Raw genomic sequence first — 20,222 nt, forward strand, 5'->3', positions numbered from 1 at the left:
TTTTTTCCTGTCAAATAATTTTTCAGCATAGACCTAAAATTTTTATATTCAATTTAAACTGTTGCTAAAAAAAACTTCAACTCACTTTTCCATATGCTTCAGTGCTTATCTGTATGCTACTGTAATAATCAGTCATGGTGTGTTTGAAGTTGAGTTCTTCATCTCACTTCTCTCCCAGCAGGTGTTGTTTTGAGGGAGCAGGCTGTTCCTCCTGGTCAGGCCTGGATCTCTGTCATCTCAGCGAAGGCCCAAACACGTGCAGCGGCTGACAAGTGTTCCACCTCTGCATAAGGACATCCAGCCCTCATTCCTCTCCCAACACGAGCCCACGGCTGACTTAATTGAAGTGGGCAGTGTGAGGACCGAAGTCAACACACACACACACTCACATTCATGGAGGTCCGTGGAATGAGTCGACTAATGGAAGACCAGCTGGCTGGATTCTTCATAAAATAGGGGTAAATAATTCAGCTTTAAAGAGCGAGTGTTCCTCAAATAATTTAAAAGGCTGCGGCTCAGCAGAATCTTCCAGTAGTCTATACAGTATTAGCTTAAAAGTAGGTTTCTTATTCTGTGAGTACAGCTTCTTTACTAAATGATGCAGTGCATGTGAATTTGATGGTTGTCTTGGCCGCTTTCAGCTTGAGCCATGCAGTGGATTACGAATGGACATATTATGATTAAATATATAATAGACTTTTGAGCATTGAGTGTAAAGCTATTAATGAAAAGAGATGACAGGGCTTTAATATCTGATAAGTGAATATTTAATCAAGTAAAGCCTTTTTGTATGATGAATTAGTGAGGTTTAGTTGGCTGTATAAATGACAAAGCATGTTTGTACACTGTAAAACCCAACAGTCAACTTTATCAAATGAAATGAGTGTAGTTAACTCAAAATGTACTGAAAGTTAATTCTACTCATTTGAAAAGAGTTTTGAACTCAGTGTTGAAGGTAATGAGTTAATTAAATTCCTCCTTACTTTAACTAAAATGGTTTAAGTCGCCTTAACTTATTGGGTTTTACACTCAGTTGATTTGAGTTATTTTCATTTATTGGGTTTTAATGTGTTAAGATCGCTTTGTTTACTCAAATGGTTAAAGTTCAAAGTACTCATTAGGATTAGTTTTTAACTTAAAATGGTTTGTTGCAATCAGTTTCCTCAATTTATTTGAGTTACCTTAACTTTTTGGGTTTTACAGTGTAATTGTTTTTTTAACATTGTCTTTATTAATTTTAGTAGCTTTTAACATGTGCAGCAGAAATCAAAACCAAACATACAAAATTATAGCAATAATAATAATAATAATAATAATAAATAAAAAGTAAAACAATAGAAATAGAATAAATTAAAATAATATTAACAAAAAATACAAACATATAAGTTAATGCTTGTACTTACACATACAATATAAAGGTACATCATATAACAACAACAGTATATCAATAGCAGGTAATACAAGTTATACAGAGAAACCTACAAAGGGATCCCCAAAAAAAAAAAAAAAACCTTTTCTGGTTTTCTCTTGAAGATATAAGTTACTTTTTCTAAAGCCAAACAATAAATCAATTCCCGCAACTATTGTCCAAAATGCTTTTTTTTTTTTTTTTTTTTTTACAAAAACTAGCTATTAGAAGTTTTGCATGTGATAAACAGAGTTAACAGTTTCTTATATGAACTAGTTAAAGTGCTTGTCATAGAAAAAATATTTAGAATACACAGTTTTGGACATTTCCAGCTGGAACCCAACACTGGGAAACACCCATACACTTCCATTCACACACATACACTACGGACAATTTAGCTTACCCAATTCACCTATACTGCATGTCTTTGGACTTGTGACAGAAACCGGAGCACCCTGAGGAAACCCACATGAACACAGGTAGAACATGTAAACAGAAATGACCCAGCCGAGGCTCGAACCAGTGACCTTTTGCTGTGAGGTGAGGGCGCTACCCACTGCACCACTGTGCTGCCTCTAAATAATAATAAAAATTTTACCTTAACAAATATACAGAAATAATGTTTTTATTAAGTATCTCATCAGCAAGTTGTCAGCAGATATATATTTAAATATCATAGACAGGCAGGCAGGCAGGCAGGCAGGCAGGCAGGCAGACAGACAGACAGACAGACAGACAGACAGACAGACAGACAGACAGACAGACAGACAGACAGATAGACAGATAGATAGATAGATAGATAGATAGATAGATAGATAGATAGATAGATAGATAGATAGATAGATAGATAGATAGATAGATAGATAGATAGATACTAGAGAAGACAAGAGAAAGATCATGCAAAATACTTGCTATTTTTTATTATACTGTAGCAGGTAAGATATTTTATATAAAATTTGTTTAAATGGGCGAGGCAGTGGCGCAGTAGGTAGTGCTGTCGCCTCACAGCAAGAAGGTCGCTGGTTCGTTGGTTCGAACCTCGGCTCAGTTGGCATTTCTGTTTGCATGTTTTCCCTGCCTTCGCGTGGGTTTCCTCCGGGTGCTCCGGTTTCCCCCACAGTCCGCTAAATTGTCCGTAGTGTATGATTGTGTGTGAATGTGTGTGTGGATGTTTCCCAGAGATGGGTTGCGGCTGGAAGGGCATCTGCTGCGTAAAAACTTGCTGAATAAGTTGGCGGTTCATTCCGCTGTAGTGACCCCGGATCAATAAAGGGACTAAGCCGACAAGAAAATGAATAAATGTTTAAATGTTTTCCATGTTTGAAAATAATTGCAAGATTTAGATAAAAATGGATTAGATTACAAATCAGAAATGAACGAATAAAAGTGACCTCTTTAAATTAACATTAATCATCATCATTAATAATAATATTATATTAACATAACATTTTGAATAAAGAAACAGACATGTTTTTTAAGTATCTCATCAGCAACTTGTCATTAAATATATACAAAAAATATAATAGAAAGATAGATATTTTACATAAAATATGTTTAAATGTAGTCCACAAGACAAAGTTATTCAAATAACACTCTCCAAATGTTTATGAACCCTTGCCTTTTAATACAGTGTGTGGTTTCCTGGATGCAGGATGTCCGCAGGGTCTTAAAGTCTTAAAATGTCTTAAATTTCAACTAAAACAATTTTAGGCCTTACAAAGTCTTAAATTTATTGAAATTATGTGTTGTAGGTTAGGGTTAGGGTTAGGGTTAGCTTTTTAAAAAGGTCTTAATTTTTCTGTGTCCGAAGAAAAGCTACTCAATCTGTCACCTATAATCTATCTCAAAACTTCTTCTTTTTTAAAATATATATATATATCGCTTTTAATTGCAAAGGTATACAGTTTGCAACAGCTGTTAGACATTTTACTGCAAATCCTCTGAATTCCATATTCGGGGAAAGAAAACTAAAGCACATTGCTTTACATGATCTTCATTATTACAAAAAGTATTTACAGATGTAACCGGGCCTTTAGAAAAAAATCTTTAGCATTTAGCCCTGTATAAGTCTAAAATTTCATTCATAATAGTTTTAAAGGGGTCTTAAACAGTCTTACATTTGATTTGAAGAAACCTGAAGAAATCCTGTGGATAATCTACAACTGTTTCTTTCCTCTTTGTGATGGTTGTTCATGAGTCCCTTGTTTGTCCTGAACGGTTGAACTGCCTGCTGTTCTTCAGAAAAAAAAAATCCTCCAGGTCCCGCAGATTTTTTAGTTTTCCAGCATCCTTTACATATTTGAACCCTTTCCAGCAGTGGCTGTATGACTTTAGAGATCCATCTTTTTACACTGAGGACAACTGAGGGACTCTAACACAACTATTTAAAAAGGTTCAAATGCTCACTGATGTTCCAGATGGAGATGTCATGCATTTAGAGCCAGGGAATGAAACTTTGAATTTGATTTGAAAAAGAGATTTCAAGAAAATAAGAAAAAATGTAGACATCTTCATACTGTGTAAAAGTTTTCACCCCCAGTGTAATTTTTATATATTCTGGATTTATTTCATTATTTATTTATTTTTTTACATTTAGAGTGTGAAATTCAATCCTCATTTTTCGAATCCATCAAGCTGTGCTCCAATCGATAACCCTTACATGTCCCACGGTGAGATCCACTTTGGTTTAGGTATCTTGACTGATTGGGATTCCGTGTCTGTATGCATTACATTCACTCTGTGTTAAAACTCAAGCTAAGAATGTCTAAATATTCTGCTTCACTCTATCCCTCGGCAGGCTTTGGAGAGCTGCTTGCGGTGTTGATGCTGATTGTTTTGAGTGAAAACAGATGTGGTTTCTTCACTTCTTGCTCTCTGATGAGGCAGCCTTCGATCACAAGGCTCATGATATTGTCTTTCTCAAACATACGGCTCTCCAGGAGGCCACATCTGACCAGGCCTCCTCCTTCGTCATCTAAATATGTTGTAGAAAACATATGAAGTATAAACAGAAAAGAATGTGCTTTACTCCAGGCAATAGCTTTGGAATGACAAGGTTGAAATGTCTGCCCTGTAGCAGAAACGAAACGCAACACCTAAGCAAAACGACCCCCCGAAGCCGTGTGATTTTCACATCTGATTATCTTCACTTCGATCTGTTCAGATATGCTTGATGGAACTCCAAACGCCAATGTACACACATTAAATCATTTATCACAAAGTCAAAAAACCTCACTTTGAATGCTGGACCACCGTGCTCCAGCTCAGACTGTGGCAATCAGTCACACTTTCCCATTTTGTTGGATGAAAAATCCTGAAGCATTGTACAAAAACAAGCCTCTCTGCTCATTTATTTCCCCTTAGCAGTGTTAGAGACTCCTAATGGAGAAAAAAATACCTGTAGAGCAGAAAATAACCCAACAACATTAGTTGTGATGTGATTTTTTTATTTATTTTTTGCCATGGGATTTGTTTACACAGGCTCATATATCTACTAGCTCAGAGCTCATGTGTCCAGGGTGTCACAGGGGCCCTTAACAGAGCTCAGTGTCCCCTGTGAGAGTTTTTATCAAAGTTGTAGTATCTCTCACTTCACACCTGATGACACAAACAATCAGAGACCTCTGATCTCTATGGTTTTTTTTGTATGATTACGTCTACTTCAGTAGTAAAATCACAGAAATTAAACTTCCAGTACTGAAATAAATGCTGTAGTAGTAATATGTTTATTCATTGATCCTTAATTAGAAGTGCCTGATGATATATATCTGAGATGTATACAAACTGATAAAAGTCTTGTTGTTAATGCCAGTTGTAAGAGCAACAAATAATAACTTGATTTCTAGTTGATCATTTGGAAAAGTGGCAGAAGGTTTATTTTTCCGATTAATCATCTGTTGAACTGCATCACCAATACTGCAGAAGACCTATTGGAACCTACATGGACCCAAGATTCTCACAAAAATCAGTCAAGTTTGGTGAAGGAAAAATCATGGCTTGGGGTAACATTCATTATGGGGGCGTTTGAGAAATGCAGAGTGGATGGCAACATCAACAGCCTGAGGTATCAAGACATTTGTGCTGCCCTTTACATTACAAACCACAGGAGAGGGCAGATTGTTCAGCAGGATAGCTCTCTTTTTCATACTTCAGCCTCCACATCAAAGTTCCTGAAAGCAAAGAAGGTCAAGGTGCTCCAGGATTGGCCAGCCCAGTCAACAGACCAGTTATTGAGCATGTCTGGGGTAAGTTGAAGGAGGAGGCATTGAAGATGAATCCAAAGAATCTTGATGAACTCTGGGAGTCCTATCAGATCGCTTTCTTTGCCATTCTAGATGACTTTATTAATAAGTTTTTTGAGTCATTGCAGAGATGTATGGATTCAGTCCTCCAAGCTTAGGGAAGTCATAAACAATATTAATTCTTTTTTCACTACACCATGACTTTACATTCTATACTGTACATTATTTCTGTTAAGTGACAAGACATTTGTCTAAGCAAAGTCAGACCTTACTGTCCTAAATTAATAATTATAAATCAAATTTTATTTTGGTAAAAAAAAAGCATACACTAGAGGGCTTTGCCTTTCATATAAACCAATTCTGGTACCAAATAATCAACTAAAAGTCAAGTTATTATTTGTTGTTCCTATATCTTGGGTAGACAACAAAACTTTTGTCAGGTGGTGAACAGTGGGGGTAATAAGTATTCAACATCACACCCTTTTCCCCAGAAAACCTATTTCTAATTGTGCTGTTGACTTGAAATTTTCACCAGATGTTGATAACAAACAATGAAATACAGAAAAGAAAACAAATTAATTTAGTTTATGAATTAAATTGTGTAATAAAGATAAATCACACAGGAAAAAAAGCATTGAACTCATGAAGAAAGGGAGGTGTAAAAAGGCAATGAAAGCCCAGACTGCAGCTGAAATTCCTCAGTAGTTATTCAGCACCCCTACCCCCTTTGTTAAATTATAGCATTACAAATTAATATTAGCTGCTTCAATCCAACATCTACATTACCAGGATGGACATTTCAGCAAGACAATGATTCAAAACACAGCCAAGGAAACTCAAATGCTTTCAGAGAAAGAAAATCAAGCTGTAGAATGGCCCAGCCAACCACCTGACTTAAATCCAATATAAAATCCAAAGTAAAGATCAGATTTGATAGTCGACAGACACAGAACAATCAGGATTTTTACACTCACACCTGATTGATGCATGTGACTTCACTTTCTACATCAGAGTCTTATTTATAAATATGTTTTCTGAGAAAAATGGTGACGGGCTGAATACCTGTTTCCCCCACTGAATATAGTTTAAAAAAAAGGTTTTCAAAAATTTTCTAAGACTAAGGATTGTTTAATAGTTTTATAGATTATATTTGATGAAAGGGTTTGAATCACTTCAAATGTTGATTACTGTATGTCAAATGAATAATTAAAAAATATAAAATACATATCATGGCTGTTCAACAAGAACAAAAACAAAAAGTTGGTAATATGAGGACTGTATAAAAATTCTGAACAGAGTTTAACAACAACAACAAAAATGAGGCCCCAAATTATTTTTTTTCAAGTCATTAAAATGCTTTAGTCAGACTAAAATCACATCAAATTGTTAGCTCTGTTTTGTATATATTTCTGTTGGACTATAGTAGACTGACACAGTGCATTAGCACATACCTCCTTATTTTAGCTTGTTCTGCTCAAACAGGAACATTTGCTTTTTGTGCTTCATGAAGCCCTCTGAGAGTCTTGTGTAATTCTGTCCATCCTGAGCCCTCTTAAAATCGAGAGCGATTGCAGGCAGCAGTCAACAAATGAGACTTGTTTTTTTCTTCTTCTTTTCCATTACTTTAGTCCTCATACTGTAAATGCAGCTCCATTGATTCTTAAATTAAATCCTTAAATTATGTGGCCCAACCATTAAAGTTTAGAACTGCAAACGATGTCAACAAACCTCTTAAGATACTGAAATATCTCTAATGGAGCTCTTTAACCGAAGGAAAACCAGAATGTGATGTTCTAGCCAAGAAACAAATATGGTAATGCTAAAGAAGAATGTTGAAGTCCTGAAAGAACACGATGGTCATTTGTGATTGTTTACTGACCCTGTTTGTCTTGTCAGGTTATGGCTGACAGCAGATGGCACTGATTGATACTGTACATACACATCCTTCAGGTGACATATGAGCACCTCTGCGTCCTTGGCTCTAAGAAAACACATCTGGAGCTTTGTCAGTACAAGTGAATTATGATTTTTTTATTCAAAGGTATAGGAGAAAAGGTTTAAAAAACCCATAGATCCCATCTGGAACCAAAGAAGCTATATTTGGCAATGATGAAGCAGAATAGTCAGAAGCAAAGTGTTGATCATGTAAAAAACATGATTTCTTTCTAGGGTTTTTTTTTTTTTTTTGGGTTATGATAGATATCTTTTGTCTTTTTTCGCTCATTTTCACTGAATCATTTCCAACTGTTAAATATATTTACAATATACAGGTCTGTGGCCAGCCTGGTGGAAGTGGTGGGGGTTTCTTTTTTCTTAAAAAGTGGACCTTTTTGCAGTTGTTCGCCTAATTTTCTATTTAATTATGAAATTTAAATAATGCATTTTACTAAGATTTAAAACACTATTTTAGCTGAATTAGCTTCTCATAACTCTTTTTGGTATACCAAAAATATTTTATCTCATCTCATTTTCGTCCACTTTTCCGGGGTTGGGTTACAGGGGCAGCAGTCTTAGGAGAGAACCCCAGTCTTCCCTCTCCCTAGACACTTCCTCCAGCTAATCCGGGGTGATCCCGAGGCATTCCCAGGCCAGCTGAGTGACATAGTCCCTCCAGTGTGTCCTGGTTCTTTTACATGCCTGGAACACCCCCCTAGGTAGACATCCAGGGGGCATCCGAAACAGATGCCCGAGCCACCTTAGCTGACTTCTCTCGATGTGGAGGAGTCTACTCCAAGCACCTCCCGCTTGACAGAGCTCCTCACCCTATCTTTAAGGGTGCATCCTGCCACTCTGCAAAGGAAAATCATTTCGGACACTTATATCTGAGATCTTGTCCTTTCTGTCATGACCCAAAGCTCATGACCAAAGGTGAGAGAAGGAACGTAGATTGACCGGTAAATTTAAAGCTTTGCCTTTCAGCTCAGCTCCTTCTTTACCACAATGGACCGATACATTGACCGCATTACTACTGCCGCTGCACCAATCTGCCTGTCAATCTCACTCTCCACCCTTCCCTCACTTGTTAACAAAACCCATAGCATGCTCGCTACGGTGGCACGTTTGCTAAACTTTTTTTTTTACAAAGATTTATAATAAAAAAAGTGAAATAATACTTATTTTTAAAAAACACATTTATTGCATCATATGTGATTACAAAAAATCTAAATCTGTTAAGGTTTTAAACTAAAAACTGTAGCCAAATGTTATTTATTAGGCAAATAACAAATAGCTAATTTAAATAAAAAAATATTAAATAATAATAATAATAACAGTGTAGAGCTACAAAATTTTCTATCCTCTCTTTAAAAAAAAAATAAGTGCATTTGAAAATTCATGGATGATAACAACAATAGCCAAAATAGTATTCAAATCAGTTTTAATATGGTCCGCTTTGCTGCTTCACACTTTTTTATTGCTTATTTTGTGGATTCAAGAATAAGGTCCGAGATTTAAGATAAAAGTTATCTGTAAAATGTTTTCTTTGTTTAAAAACAATACAATAGCTAAAGAAGATTTCTCTTTAGTCAGTTTGTGAAATTAAAATATTTGTTAGCATTGTCCAAAACTGATTAGATGAAGTCACACCAAAGCGACGGCCAATTCAGTTTGGTCTTAAAGCCTTTTTTGATGGGTTATTTTCACTATTTATGATGGCATACCAGTCAAAATATCACAAATGAGCTCATGGATGGGGAAAACTCTGGACCTTTGTCAGTGAGGGGTGGGTCTTCGAACCACACAAACCCCCCCTGGCTACAGGCCTGATATATATAAACAATAAATATTTGAAAAGTACAATCAAATCTGGATTTTTTGCATTCATTCTGAAACATTATTTCGACGCTGAAAAGCATTTATTTTTATCATCAATGTAGAAATATTTTTGATGCTTAGTATTTTTCTTAGTCAAAACTGGCATTTTTTTTCAGTATTGTTTGATAAACAGAACATTTAAAATAATAGCATGTGTTCGAAATATAGTTATTTGTCAAAAGACATGAATTATCAGTTGAAGTCAGAATTATTAGTCCTCTGAGTTATTAGCCCCCTGTTTATTGTTTTCCCCAATTTCTGTTTAACGGAAAAAAGACTTTTTTCAGCACAATTCTAAAAATAATCTTTTAATAACTCATGTAATACCTGATTTATTTTATCTTTGCCATGATGACTGTAAATAATATTTTACTAGATAGTTCTCAAGACACTTCTATACAGCTTAAAGTGACATTTAAAGGATTAACTAGGTTGATAGGTTAACTGGGCAGGGTAGGGTGTTTATGCAAGTTATATAATGATGGTTTGTCCTGAAAAAAAAAAAATAGCTTTGTCGGAAAAAAATACAGCTTAAAGGGGCTAATAATATTGACCTTAAATGGTTTTTAAAAAATTAAAAACTGCTTTTATTCTAGCCAAAATAAAACAAATAAGACTTTCTCCAGAAGAAAAAATATTATCAGACATACTGTGAAAATTTCCTTGCTCTGTTAAATCATGGGAAATTTTTAAAAAAGAAAAAAACATTCAAAGGGGGGCTAATAATTCTGACTTCAACTGTACGTGGAGATTATGGTTTTCCTTTCCTTTGGTTATAGAATAGAATAACTTGCACAAATCCTGGTTTTCCTTGGCTCGGTGATGATAGAGTGTTGAATGTGTCTTTTTTCCATCTAACTGAATGATTTCTGGTTATTAAAGTGGCTCATTTGTCGTCTGCGTTGGTGAGTGCGGTCAGTCGGTGCTCTTGTGAATAGAGCAGGTCAAGCCAGCCGTGAGCATCTTTGCTGTGCCATTCCTCCCACTTGCCTTATTACATTGTCAAGACAAGGCGATTTAGTTAATTGCCTCATTTAGAGGCTGAAATATTATGCAGCAAATGTACTCAGTTATGGCCATTTTTGAGTGCTTTTCTGGATTCATAGCTTGCGTGGAATTGATTTTCTTCTCAATCTCTTGTTTTTTTTTTTTTTGGTCTTTTGTGTGTCTTTTTTGCTATTTTTTTATTTCATTTTCAAGTCTTTATAGGAATATTTTTTCCTTTAAAAAATACAGTACTGGTACTATATGTTTTTTTTTATTAGTCAAACTTCAGATTATTAATGTCTTGTTTTATTAATAATAGCCAAGTGACAAAAATGCCTGATTACACTTTGTCTGCAAAATTGTTGCAAACATTTTGTGTTGAGTTTAAACACAAATTAAATTTAGTAATGTTCAACTTAAATTGATTGTTTAAATTCAGCCCAAATAAATTGTTTATGACCACTTAACTTAAAAAAAAGAGTAAACCCAAGTAATCGTCTTTGAATAATTTTTTTCATTGTACTTGTTAGTTTAATAAATGCTTAAATACAAATTTTCATGAATTGAGCAAAATTTCAGTTGTTCATAAAAAACTTAGCATTTGCCATTGGCATTGATTTAAAATGTTGGATAAAACACTTTTATTGTCTTATAATATGCATTTATTTTTATTTAATTATCCCAAAAACTCCCATATAATTTGTTCAACGTGGATATTAAACGCAATATGTGAAAAGCCCCATAAAAATCTACCCTGAGAGACAAAGTACAAGCACTGATATAAGATAAGATAAGTGATTACAAAAAAGTTAAAAAATACAATTAAATACATATTTTGCAAACTACACAAAACTACGCTATTTTAATTACACTTACATGTTATGATTTGGAGGAAGAAGTAACTGGTCCATATGAATTGACAAAGTCCCTGTCAAAGTCTCATACATAATAGTCTCTGCTGCACCTTCCTTTAATAGCAATTGGCCCATTGAATCTCGCATTGCAGCATAGGTTATTGTATTAATCATCAGAAAAATGACAGGAACAAACATGGCACACAGTTGGCTATACTGTGGTATTGTTGTGAAAGTGACCTTTAACCCATTATTCCCCGCAGCCAAATCTTCATCTGTCATTGTTTATCATCTTCATGTCATGATCAGTCCCGTGATCCCCCGTGCTCCACCAATGTCTGTAGGGAAAGGTGCATTCACGGTTTACCAGATCTGGGACTTCATATTTGTTGATGTACTGTATTGACGCTGAGGTGTTCGAGCAAAAGATCCGAACCCAATATGATTCATTTATTGGACTATTTAGTTACAGAATTAATAGTTTTAAACACAGTGGTTCTTTTAATATTTATACACTTCTATGAAAGTAAAACAGCATGGTGCAGTGTGAGTAAATTATGACGAAAGTGTTACTTCAGGTCAAACCAACAATTTAAATATAGTTTACTACAGTACTAGAATATGTCTCTTATTAGTATTTTAGACCTATCCAGTTCCCATTCTTCTTGTTTATATGCTAAATATATACATATTTGCTTCCAAATTCTTCACACCATTGTAGTTCGAGATACATTTTGTTTTAGTAGTAATTAAAAAGCAGTTTAAATGGCACAAACATGTCTGATTTAATCATATTTCCTGCTCTTGAAATCTTAGCTCGCGAGGCATAGACGTGCAGCTAAATTGCATGGATCTAAAACAAACAGAGAAACAAACCTTACTGGAATTCAATTGTACACAGAGGTGCCACTTGGCATGAGAAAGTCTTGTTTTGGAAATCCATCCTGCAGTGCTCACTCTCGATAGCTTTCCAGTGGAAGAAAGCCAGGATTTCCTAATTCAGAGAGAATGGAGAGTTCTTAACAGATTGATCGGCAGCAGGGGACAGTCTATTCTTTCAATGACCGCTCGCAGGGGGGAGAGAAAGGTACTTCATGGACGTGTGTTTCTAAGAGGAGCCTCAAAAGAAACCTTTTGTTTTGTCTTAGGTACATGTCAGGAGGAGAGAAAAGATCACTGCAGGCTGGCGGAGCTCCCTTCATCTTTCAGACCACACGTCTACGAGCTCTGGCTGTTCCTCATGGATCCCTTCTGCCTTGATATCCACATGGGTGAGTCTCAAAGACTGGGATGCTGTTAGGATTTTTTTGCGATATTATTGCATTCAATTATCCTGACAAAGTCTGAAAAGAAATATTTTTAGATTAGGAATTCAGCTGACTTTGTGTCGTGTTGTTTTTATGAATGTATTTTGTGAGAGTCATTTTGGTCAATGCAAATTTTTAAAAGTAAAAATTTGGTTTACAGTGAGGCACCTGTAATGGAAGCGAAAGGGCCCATTGTGTAAACCTTAAAATAGTCACTAAACATTTTTCCATCCATCTATTTTTATGTGCATTTTAAACATGTGCATCAAAATCGGTTGAAATGCCACGATGTGCGCAAAAATATATGTGCATAACTGAGTAGGATAAACTTTTTATCTAATAAGAAGAAAATGTCATTAAACTATGATGGAAACACTTTTATCGAACAGATTCCAGTATGCGCTTTAAAGAGGAAATGTGATTTTGACATCTGGAATATTGTTTTGGTCATTCTTAACTGTTTCAGTATTAGTGTTTTTAATAGTAGTATTATTAATTACCTCCAGAATTCTCTTTTCTGAGGCGTAGGTCATTTATTAAATAAATAAATGATTCACGCAGCAAATTCAGTTTTTACTGTTGATATTTGGCGCCAGTTGATTAGGAAGTGACGATTTTGTTCTTTTTGACTTGTTGGATGGTTTTCATGCAATATTTGGTATTTGCACATACATTTAATTCACATTTTTGGATAGAAACATACACTGTTAACAATTTCTGCAAATTACACAGTATTTAACTTTAAAAGGAATTGTATTTTACTGTTGAACAGTTATACAGTATAGTACTGTATGTTAGCGTTGCATTGTGGGAAATATGCCCTTGGCAGAATTAAAATAGTTTTTTTAAATTGCTGTAAATGGAAATACACTATTTATACTGTAATTAGATTTACTGTACTGTAAGTTACTGGCGAACTGCTGCCAGTAAGCTGCGGACATTTTTTACAGTGTAGCTACCGTTTCAAAAATATAAACACTTGTAATGTGTTACAATGATGTATGTGAAAATATCACTTGATAACCTTTTTTGTGTATGAAGTTTGCACAGTTCAACTCAAATAACATGCCAAAGTCTGGATGAACTGTGGTAGCGTGTGTGCATGTTTGTTCAGATTTTTTGGGGACCAAAATTATATTTAATACACTAAAATTATAAAAAATAATATTTTTTAAAGGTCCAATAATGCTTTTTGCACTTAAACACTTCATTAAGTGCATAATTTTGCATAAAAATATTCATATTTTTATTTTTAATTATCTTCATGCTGTCCCCATTTACTTTCCTTGTAAGTCTTATGATGTACCATTTATTTAAGAAGAAATGTTTGAAAAACATTTCAAACCTTTTTTCTTTGCACCATTTGATGGATATCCAAATAATACTTTTGAGGAATAACATACAGTATACAAATTTACAGACATTTTTATAAGAACATTTTACTGGAAGAATGTTTCATAACTTTGAGAGAACCGTAGCCAGAACATTAGCCAGAATTCTGAAAGCGTTCCCTTGTTAGTTGGGTAGTTGTGCCAACGTAATGCCACAAATGCTTTCTCTTGACCATAACTTGTATTTAACCCAGAATATTCCTACAATAGTAGGTTTGTACTTGGATAAAATAGGAATAAGTAAAAATATTGGTTGCTGCTGTTATAACTCTTCCATCGTAATTATAACATCTGTATTTAATCGTTTCATTAGGCACGTCGTTGCACTCTAAATGTGTGGATATTTGCCATAATTGCAACTGGATCTAAGTGCTTCTTGGAAACGTTCTGATCCATCTAAAAAATAGTGCAGTCCTTGTGACAGAACTTCATGCTCCTGATGTATTTTCAAGCAAGTGATTGTTGGCATTTTTTAAAGTTGGTTTATGCCACTGGACGATGACTGAGCTGTTTTTTTTTTATGTGGACTTAGTAAAGGTCTTTCTCCTGGCATACTAAATCTTTCTGCGCAGGTTTCACTCTCAGTAGGAGTCATGAAGGCAATATCTTGGACTCTATATTAGTTGGCTGCTCTTTTAAGCAATAAATGCATGCTCTTATTCATTTATGTTCCCTGAAACGAGCTGGTTTGTCTCAGTATAGCAGTGTTTTGTGTGGAGCCATCTAAAAAACCACGTTTTAAGGGTGGACAGGCTGATCTTTACTTTTTTTTTTTTTGTGAAGACTGGACCGCAGGCTGAGTTTGGCTCTGCTACCATTTGAAAGCCACAGATTTCATCCATCAGGACAAAAAGAAAGAGAAAATAGAGAGCGAAGAAAATGCTGAATTCAATCTTAGCGCATAAATATGAGTCTGACAGAGGTTTGGCAGGCAGCGGAGCTCTCATACCACTGGGAAGAGCCGGAGTGTTTGTTAAGAGTATTGATTTTGCAACAGGGCTGGCACGCCGCTTTGGAATGTAGGCCACTGCTGTTGCAAAAGCCGGAGAGTGTTTTCTGCAAGTCGCTTCACTATCAACCCTGAGCTGCTGTATGTCAGATGGACACCACGTTCAGACCTTTTTAACTACTTTACAGGGACTGCTATGAAATCATTGATTTTAATGGGGATAGCGCATTGAATAAATACAGAGGTAAAAACATTAGCCTTCAAGAGCTTTCAGAAATCGAATTTGTTCTATTTCCGTCTATTTTCTGCGAACTGACACAGCTCTTTTTACACCCTCAAACTGCATCTTTACACATTAGTGCCATTAGTGCTGTCAGACGTCCTAAGCCACTCTCTTAAGTCTACATGTTAATGCTTTTATACATTGTGGACTCTGGGAGGGTTTGCGGGTATTTCTTTAGTGATAAGCCTTTTTTTTACATAGTCTTTTAATCATTTAATTTTAACAGTCAACGATAATTTATTTGAATTTATTCTACTATTGCAGTCTTCAGTGTTATATCAATCCCCAGAAATCATAACATGCAGGTTTTGATGCTCAAGAAACATTTATGACTATAAATGTTGAAAATGGTTTATAGTGCTTAATAATTAGGGCTGCGCAATATAGAACTAAAGATGACAACACATCTGATGTATTGCATTATGACAACATACTATTTCACTATTGAGTAGCTCTATTTGGAAGGAATTAATTATTTTAGAATGACTGGAATGGATTTGTTTTGGGGGGGGGTGCATATGGGTAAAAATATATTAAACAAATGACAAGCATGGATAAATCCATTAGAATAAAGATACAAATGACATAAACAGTACCTGTTTTTTCTAGAGATGATTACAGTATAGAGTTTTATAGAATTTAAATAATCTAATATGAAATAACAATAAATGGTCTTCACTGTTTACATTAAAAACAGTTCATCTTTGTTAAATGTTACGCATATTGTTGTTTGTAGTGCCTGAGTGCTGCAAATTCAGATGTAAGCACAGTAATTGGCCTTAAATGTCCCCTATAATGAAAATGTAGGTATACCATTAGAATTATAAGAGATCAGTTTATGAAAATGGGCATACTCTGAGCCTCAGACATCACTGTTTCCTCATTTTCATGCAAATTCTATGAGTGTAAAACCTCAGTGGACAAAACTAACTGTGACGAGACTCACAGGCCATGACCTCCGCATTTGCATGTATGCCTACTTTAGGGCTTTTATCCGGACCTGACGAGCAGCTGATGTCATCAAAAGAACATGACTCATATGCAGCTCTGAGATCATTAATATGCATGTCTTGGGCTGTGTTTGATAAGGCAAACGTTTTCTAGTAAAACAACAGCGGGTTTTCTTCCCCCCCAGTGCTCAGCATAATCGAGCACACCCCATTTTGAAAATTAATATTTTTATCCATTTCTCAGTGAATATAGGCAACATATTTTTGTGCATTTAAACAAAACAGGTTTATTAATCAGGAATATTTATTAAAATAATATTTTAGCCACCAAACATATTTAGAAATTGAAAGATATTACAATTGAATTCAAGCTTAATTTTGGAAAAAAACAAAATGACAACCTACAAAATGAACAAAATTTTCATTTTATTTGCTGCTCTTGATTTTTCCTCTTTTTTAAAATTAGATTTCATATTTTCTATGACAGGCGATGCAGTGGCGCACGTTCGCCTCACAGCAAGAAGGTCGCTGGGTCGCTGGTTCGAACCTCGGCTCAGTTGGCGTTTCTGTGTGGAGTTTGCATGTTCTCCCTGCGTTCGCATGGGTTTCCTCCAGGTGCTCCGGTTTCCACCGCAAAGACATGCGGTACAGGTGAATTGGGTAGGCTAAATTGTCCGTAGTGTATGAGTGTGTATGTGAATGTTTCCCAGAGATGGGTTGCGGCTGGAAGGGCATTCGCTGCGTAAAAACTTGTTGGATAAGTTGGCGGTTCATTCTTTTGTGGTGACCAGATTAATAAAGGGACTAAGCCGACAAGAAAATGAATTAATTTTCTATAACTCATAAATTTTGGTTTACTAGTTTTTGAATCATTTTCTTAAGTTATTTTGTTATATAAGCTCCAGATTTGTACCTATATTTGCTGAGCACTGTATATTTTACTTAATATGGATTTGGGACTTTTATTTTGAAAACACTAACCCCAAATTACTAGGTGAGTTGTTTCAAACACGCCTCAGGGCACAAAATGCAAGATGTACAGTTTACACATTTATTAATTTACACTCCGAAGAGGCATAAGGTATGCTTAGATACATCTTTTGGTAATTTATCATAATTATTGTGAAATTTGAAGTGTATATTTAACAAACACATGTATACTTCTGAATCGTGTCAAATCACTCAGCTCAAGTGTTCATGCAGAGGTTGATACTAAGTCCTGGCAGTGTTTTCTTTGACTGTAGCTTGAAAATACAATGTGATACATCTCTATCATTCTCATTGGTCAAGTTTAATTAAGATTTAGCCTTTATCCACAACAGAGCTGGTGAACAAAATAGGTTAACTTTACTCTGGTTGGGTTTATATTTGTCCGTGTTTAGCATACATCACGCTTTGTGCATGTGCGTTTGTCTGTAAGAGTGGCATGTCAGAGCGGAGCTCATTAATATTCACGTCACAAACCATATATGGTCAATCATGGACCTTCTGATTTTATGGGTATTTTATAGAGTAATGAATGAGCTAATAAAACTATTTCTGGAGATTTTTGTGAACTTACCAAAGCCATAAACCTACAATGTACATATCAGAGAACAAGTTAACTTATTAAACTAATGCAATATATGTCATCTTTAGAAAACATCTGCATGATAAACTTTTACTTCATTATGTTTGCATTTTCCAAAGTTTTTACACAAATTGCAATTATTGTGGATGTGCACTTTCTAAATTGATATATTGTGCAGCGATAATTGCTGTAATATTGTTGTGAATATGAGCAAGCATACAATATAAACAAAAGCTTTTGCACAAATGTTTCTACAATGTAGATGTTTCAATCATCATTTCATTTAATAATTAAAATAGTTTTGAGAGGATCTGTTTTTGGACATTGGAGGAGGGTTTGTTCAGGGGGCTGCACTGCGTGATGAGATGAGGACTGTCAGACTGCTGATGCAGATACATTCAGGTCGTCTTGCAACATCTCGGGTGCAAGAAAAAACCCACTAGTCTCTGGCTGAATAATTGACCAGACATACGATGTGGGAGCAATGATCCAATAGGAAAAAAACAATTATTTGTGGCCTATAGACACACATGTCAGTATATGCCAAAGTCTGGATGGAGTGTGTGGGTGTGTGTGGGTTTGTTCAGCATCTTTGGGGAATTAAATCATTCCTAAAAATAAGACAAATTTGAGATAAATAAAAGTAATAATACAAATAATGTTTTATAAATGTCCAATGATGCTTTTTGCATTTAAAAAAACATCATTAGGTGCATAATGTTGTATTAAAAAGTTTTTAAAAGTTACAAAGCATAAAGTTCTGTTGAAAAGGAGTTATTCTATACATCAGAAAGCATCGGATCCATGATCATAGCTCTGAGTTTTTTTTTTTTTTCAGGAATAGAAACACCATAATATTCTTAATTTAAATAAATTTTAAATGACAAGGCCTGCTATTGTGTTAATGGAGTGTCTTCACATCCAAGAGTCACTTTACATGGATTTAATGTACACATGCAGTTTCTTTCACAGCTGTTAAAAACTTAGGCAATAATATGTGAACTGGCATTTTTTTGTGTATGTGTGAATGTTCTCTTGACATAACTTTGTACATTTTACAGTTGACAGTCACATGACACAACGTGTAACAGTTAGCTTTCTGTGTGGTACTATCAGAAAATGCGATATCAGGAGTTTAAACTGACAAGACTTTATAACGCATGCAAATGATAGTTTGTTGTTGCCAGAGTATATGAGGGACAAAATATAAAGGCTCCACCTTCTTCTGGAAAAGGGGAGGAGAGTTGTTTTTGATTCACCGTAAAAAGTGCCAATGACAGCATTGCAGATAAATGATTAGTGAGATATTTCGAGCTGAAACTTCACAGATAAAACTCTAGAAACACCTGGGACCTGTGGCATTGCATATATAAATAGCAATTAGTGCTTTGTTTACTACATCTTGTTGTTTATTTGTTTATTATTAGATTTTTTGCACAATATCAGCAGACATATCTTCATCGACTGATAAATGCGTATTTTTTATGTAATGTTAAAGGGCACCTTTGATGAAAATCCACTTTTGTAGGCTTTTTTAGGTTTGGACAGAACTGTGTGAGGTACAGTATAGTGTATCCACAGTCATACTGCAGTGATATAAACCAACAAGTCTCTTTTTTAAAATTTCTTGACCTAAAATAGGACCCAAATCCCAGTGATTTTGAGGCTCACCACAACGTGACGTAGGAGTGCAGTTTTCCTCGCTCATAGCGTTGACTGATGCACATGTCCACAGAAATTTTTTTTTTGCAAATAAACTAGGATTAAAATATTTGTTACAACTCTTTGTGATTTGTATAAAATTTATTTATAAACGTTTTAATAAAAAGTTTTTAAAACAGAGCACGTTTGTAGTAAAGACAGTAAAATCGTTATGTAATTCTTAACCACTATTATCACCACAGACGCATGGTGTCTGTAAACACTAATTTATGTGTTTGTGTATGTAGTGTAAATAGCATTTGTGGGAGACTCATCATTTCAGAAAGGCTTGAAAAAACTCCACCACAAATGCATCAAACAAACTTACTTGGTATTTTTAGCCAAAGAGATGTATTTCAGCTTTATTCGAATGCATGCACATGGGAACGATGGGTGGGGAGAAGCAGCTCATTTGCATTTAAAGCAACAGGCTAGAAAAACAGCTACAATGTAGTCAGATACCAATTTTGGCATATTTTGGAGGCTATAGCAAATTATCCGATGGGAATTTTGAGCTGAAAGTTTACAAACACATTATGGAGGCACCAAAGATTTATCTTGCATCTTGTAAAAGGTAGAATAGGTGCTCTTTGTAAAATAGGTGCTCTTTAATGGATTGTACCTTTCAAGAAGCTTTAGTTTCTCTTGATTTCAGATGTCTTGTTATTGGTTTGAGTTAAATGTCATTTTTGTTTTATTCTGTAAATTTCACATGACATGACTCCAAATTTAAACTAAAAATGTTGTCATTTATTTGGCATAAAATAA

At 35.0% G+C, this 20,222-nt stretch overlaps 1 protein-coding gene across 1 annotated transcript in view; it reads left to right on the top strand.

Moving 5' to 3' along the window:
* Positions 1 to 20,222, top strand: part of rxraa (retinoid X receptor, alpha a) — a 346,365-nt gene that overhangs the window by 46,555 nt on the left and 279,588 nt on the right. The window contains exons 5-6 of the mRNA XM_073934683.1: positions 182 to 458; positions 12,452 to 12,574. Coding sequence (XP_073790784.1) covers positions 12,544 to 12,574 — 31 coding nt within the window. The 5' untranslated portion in view covers positions 182 to 458; positions 12,452 to 12,543. The remainder of the gene's footprint in view (positions 1 to 181; positions 459 to 12,451; positions 12,575 to 20,222) is intronic.

Source organism: Danio rerio, chromosome 21 (assembly GCF_049306965.1).
Source record: "Danio rerio strain Tuebingen ecotype United States chromosome 21, GRCz12tu, whole genome shotgun sequence".
In the NCBI taxonomy this organism is placed as follows: Eukaryota; Metazoa; Chordata; class Actinopteri; order Cypriniformes; family Danionidae; genus Danio; species Danio rerio.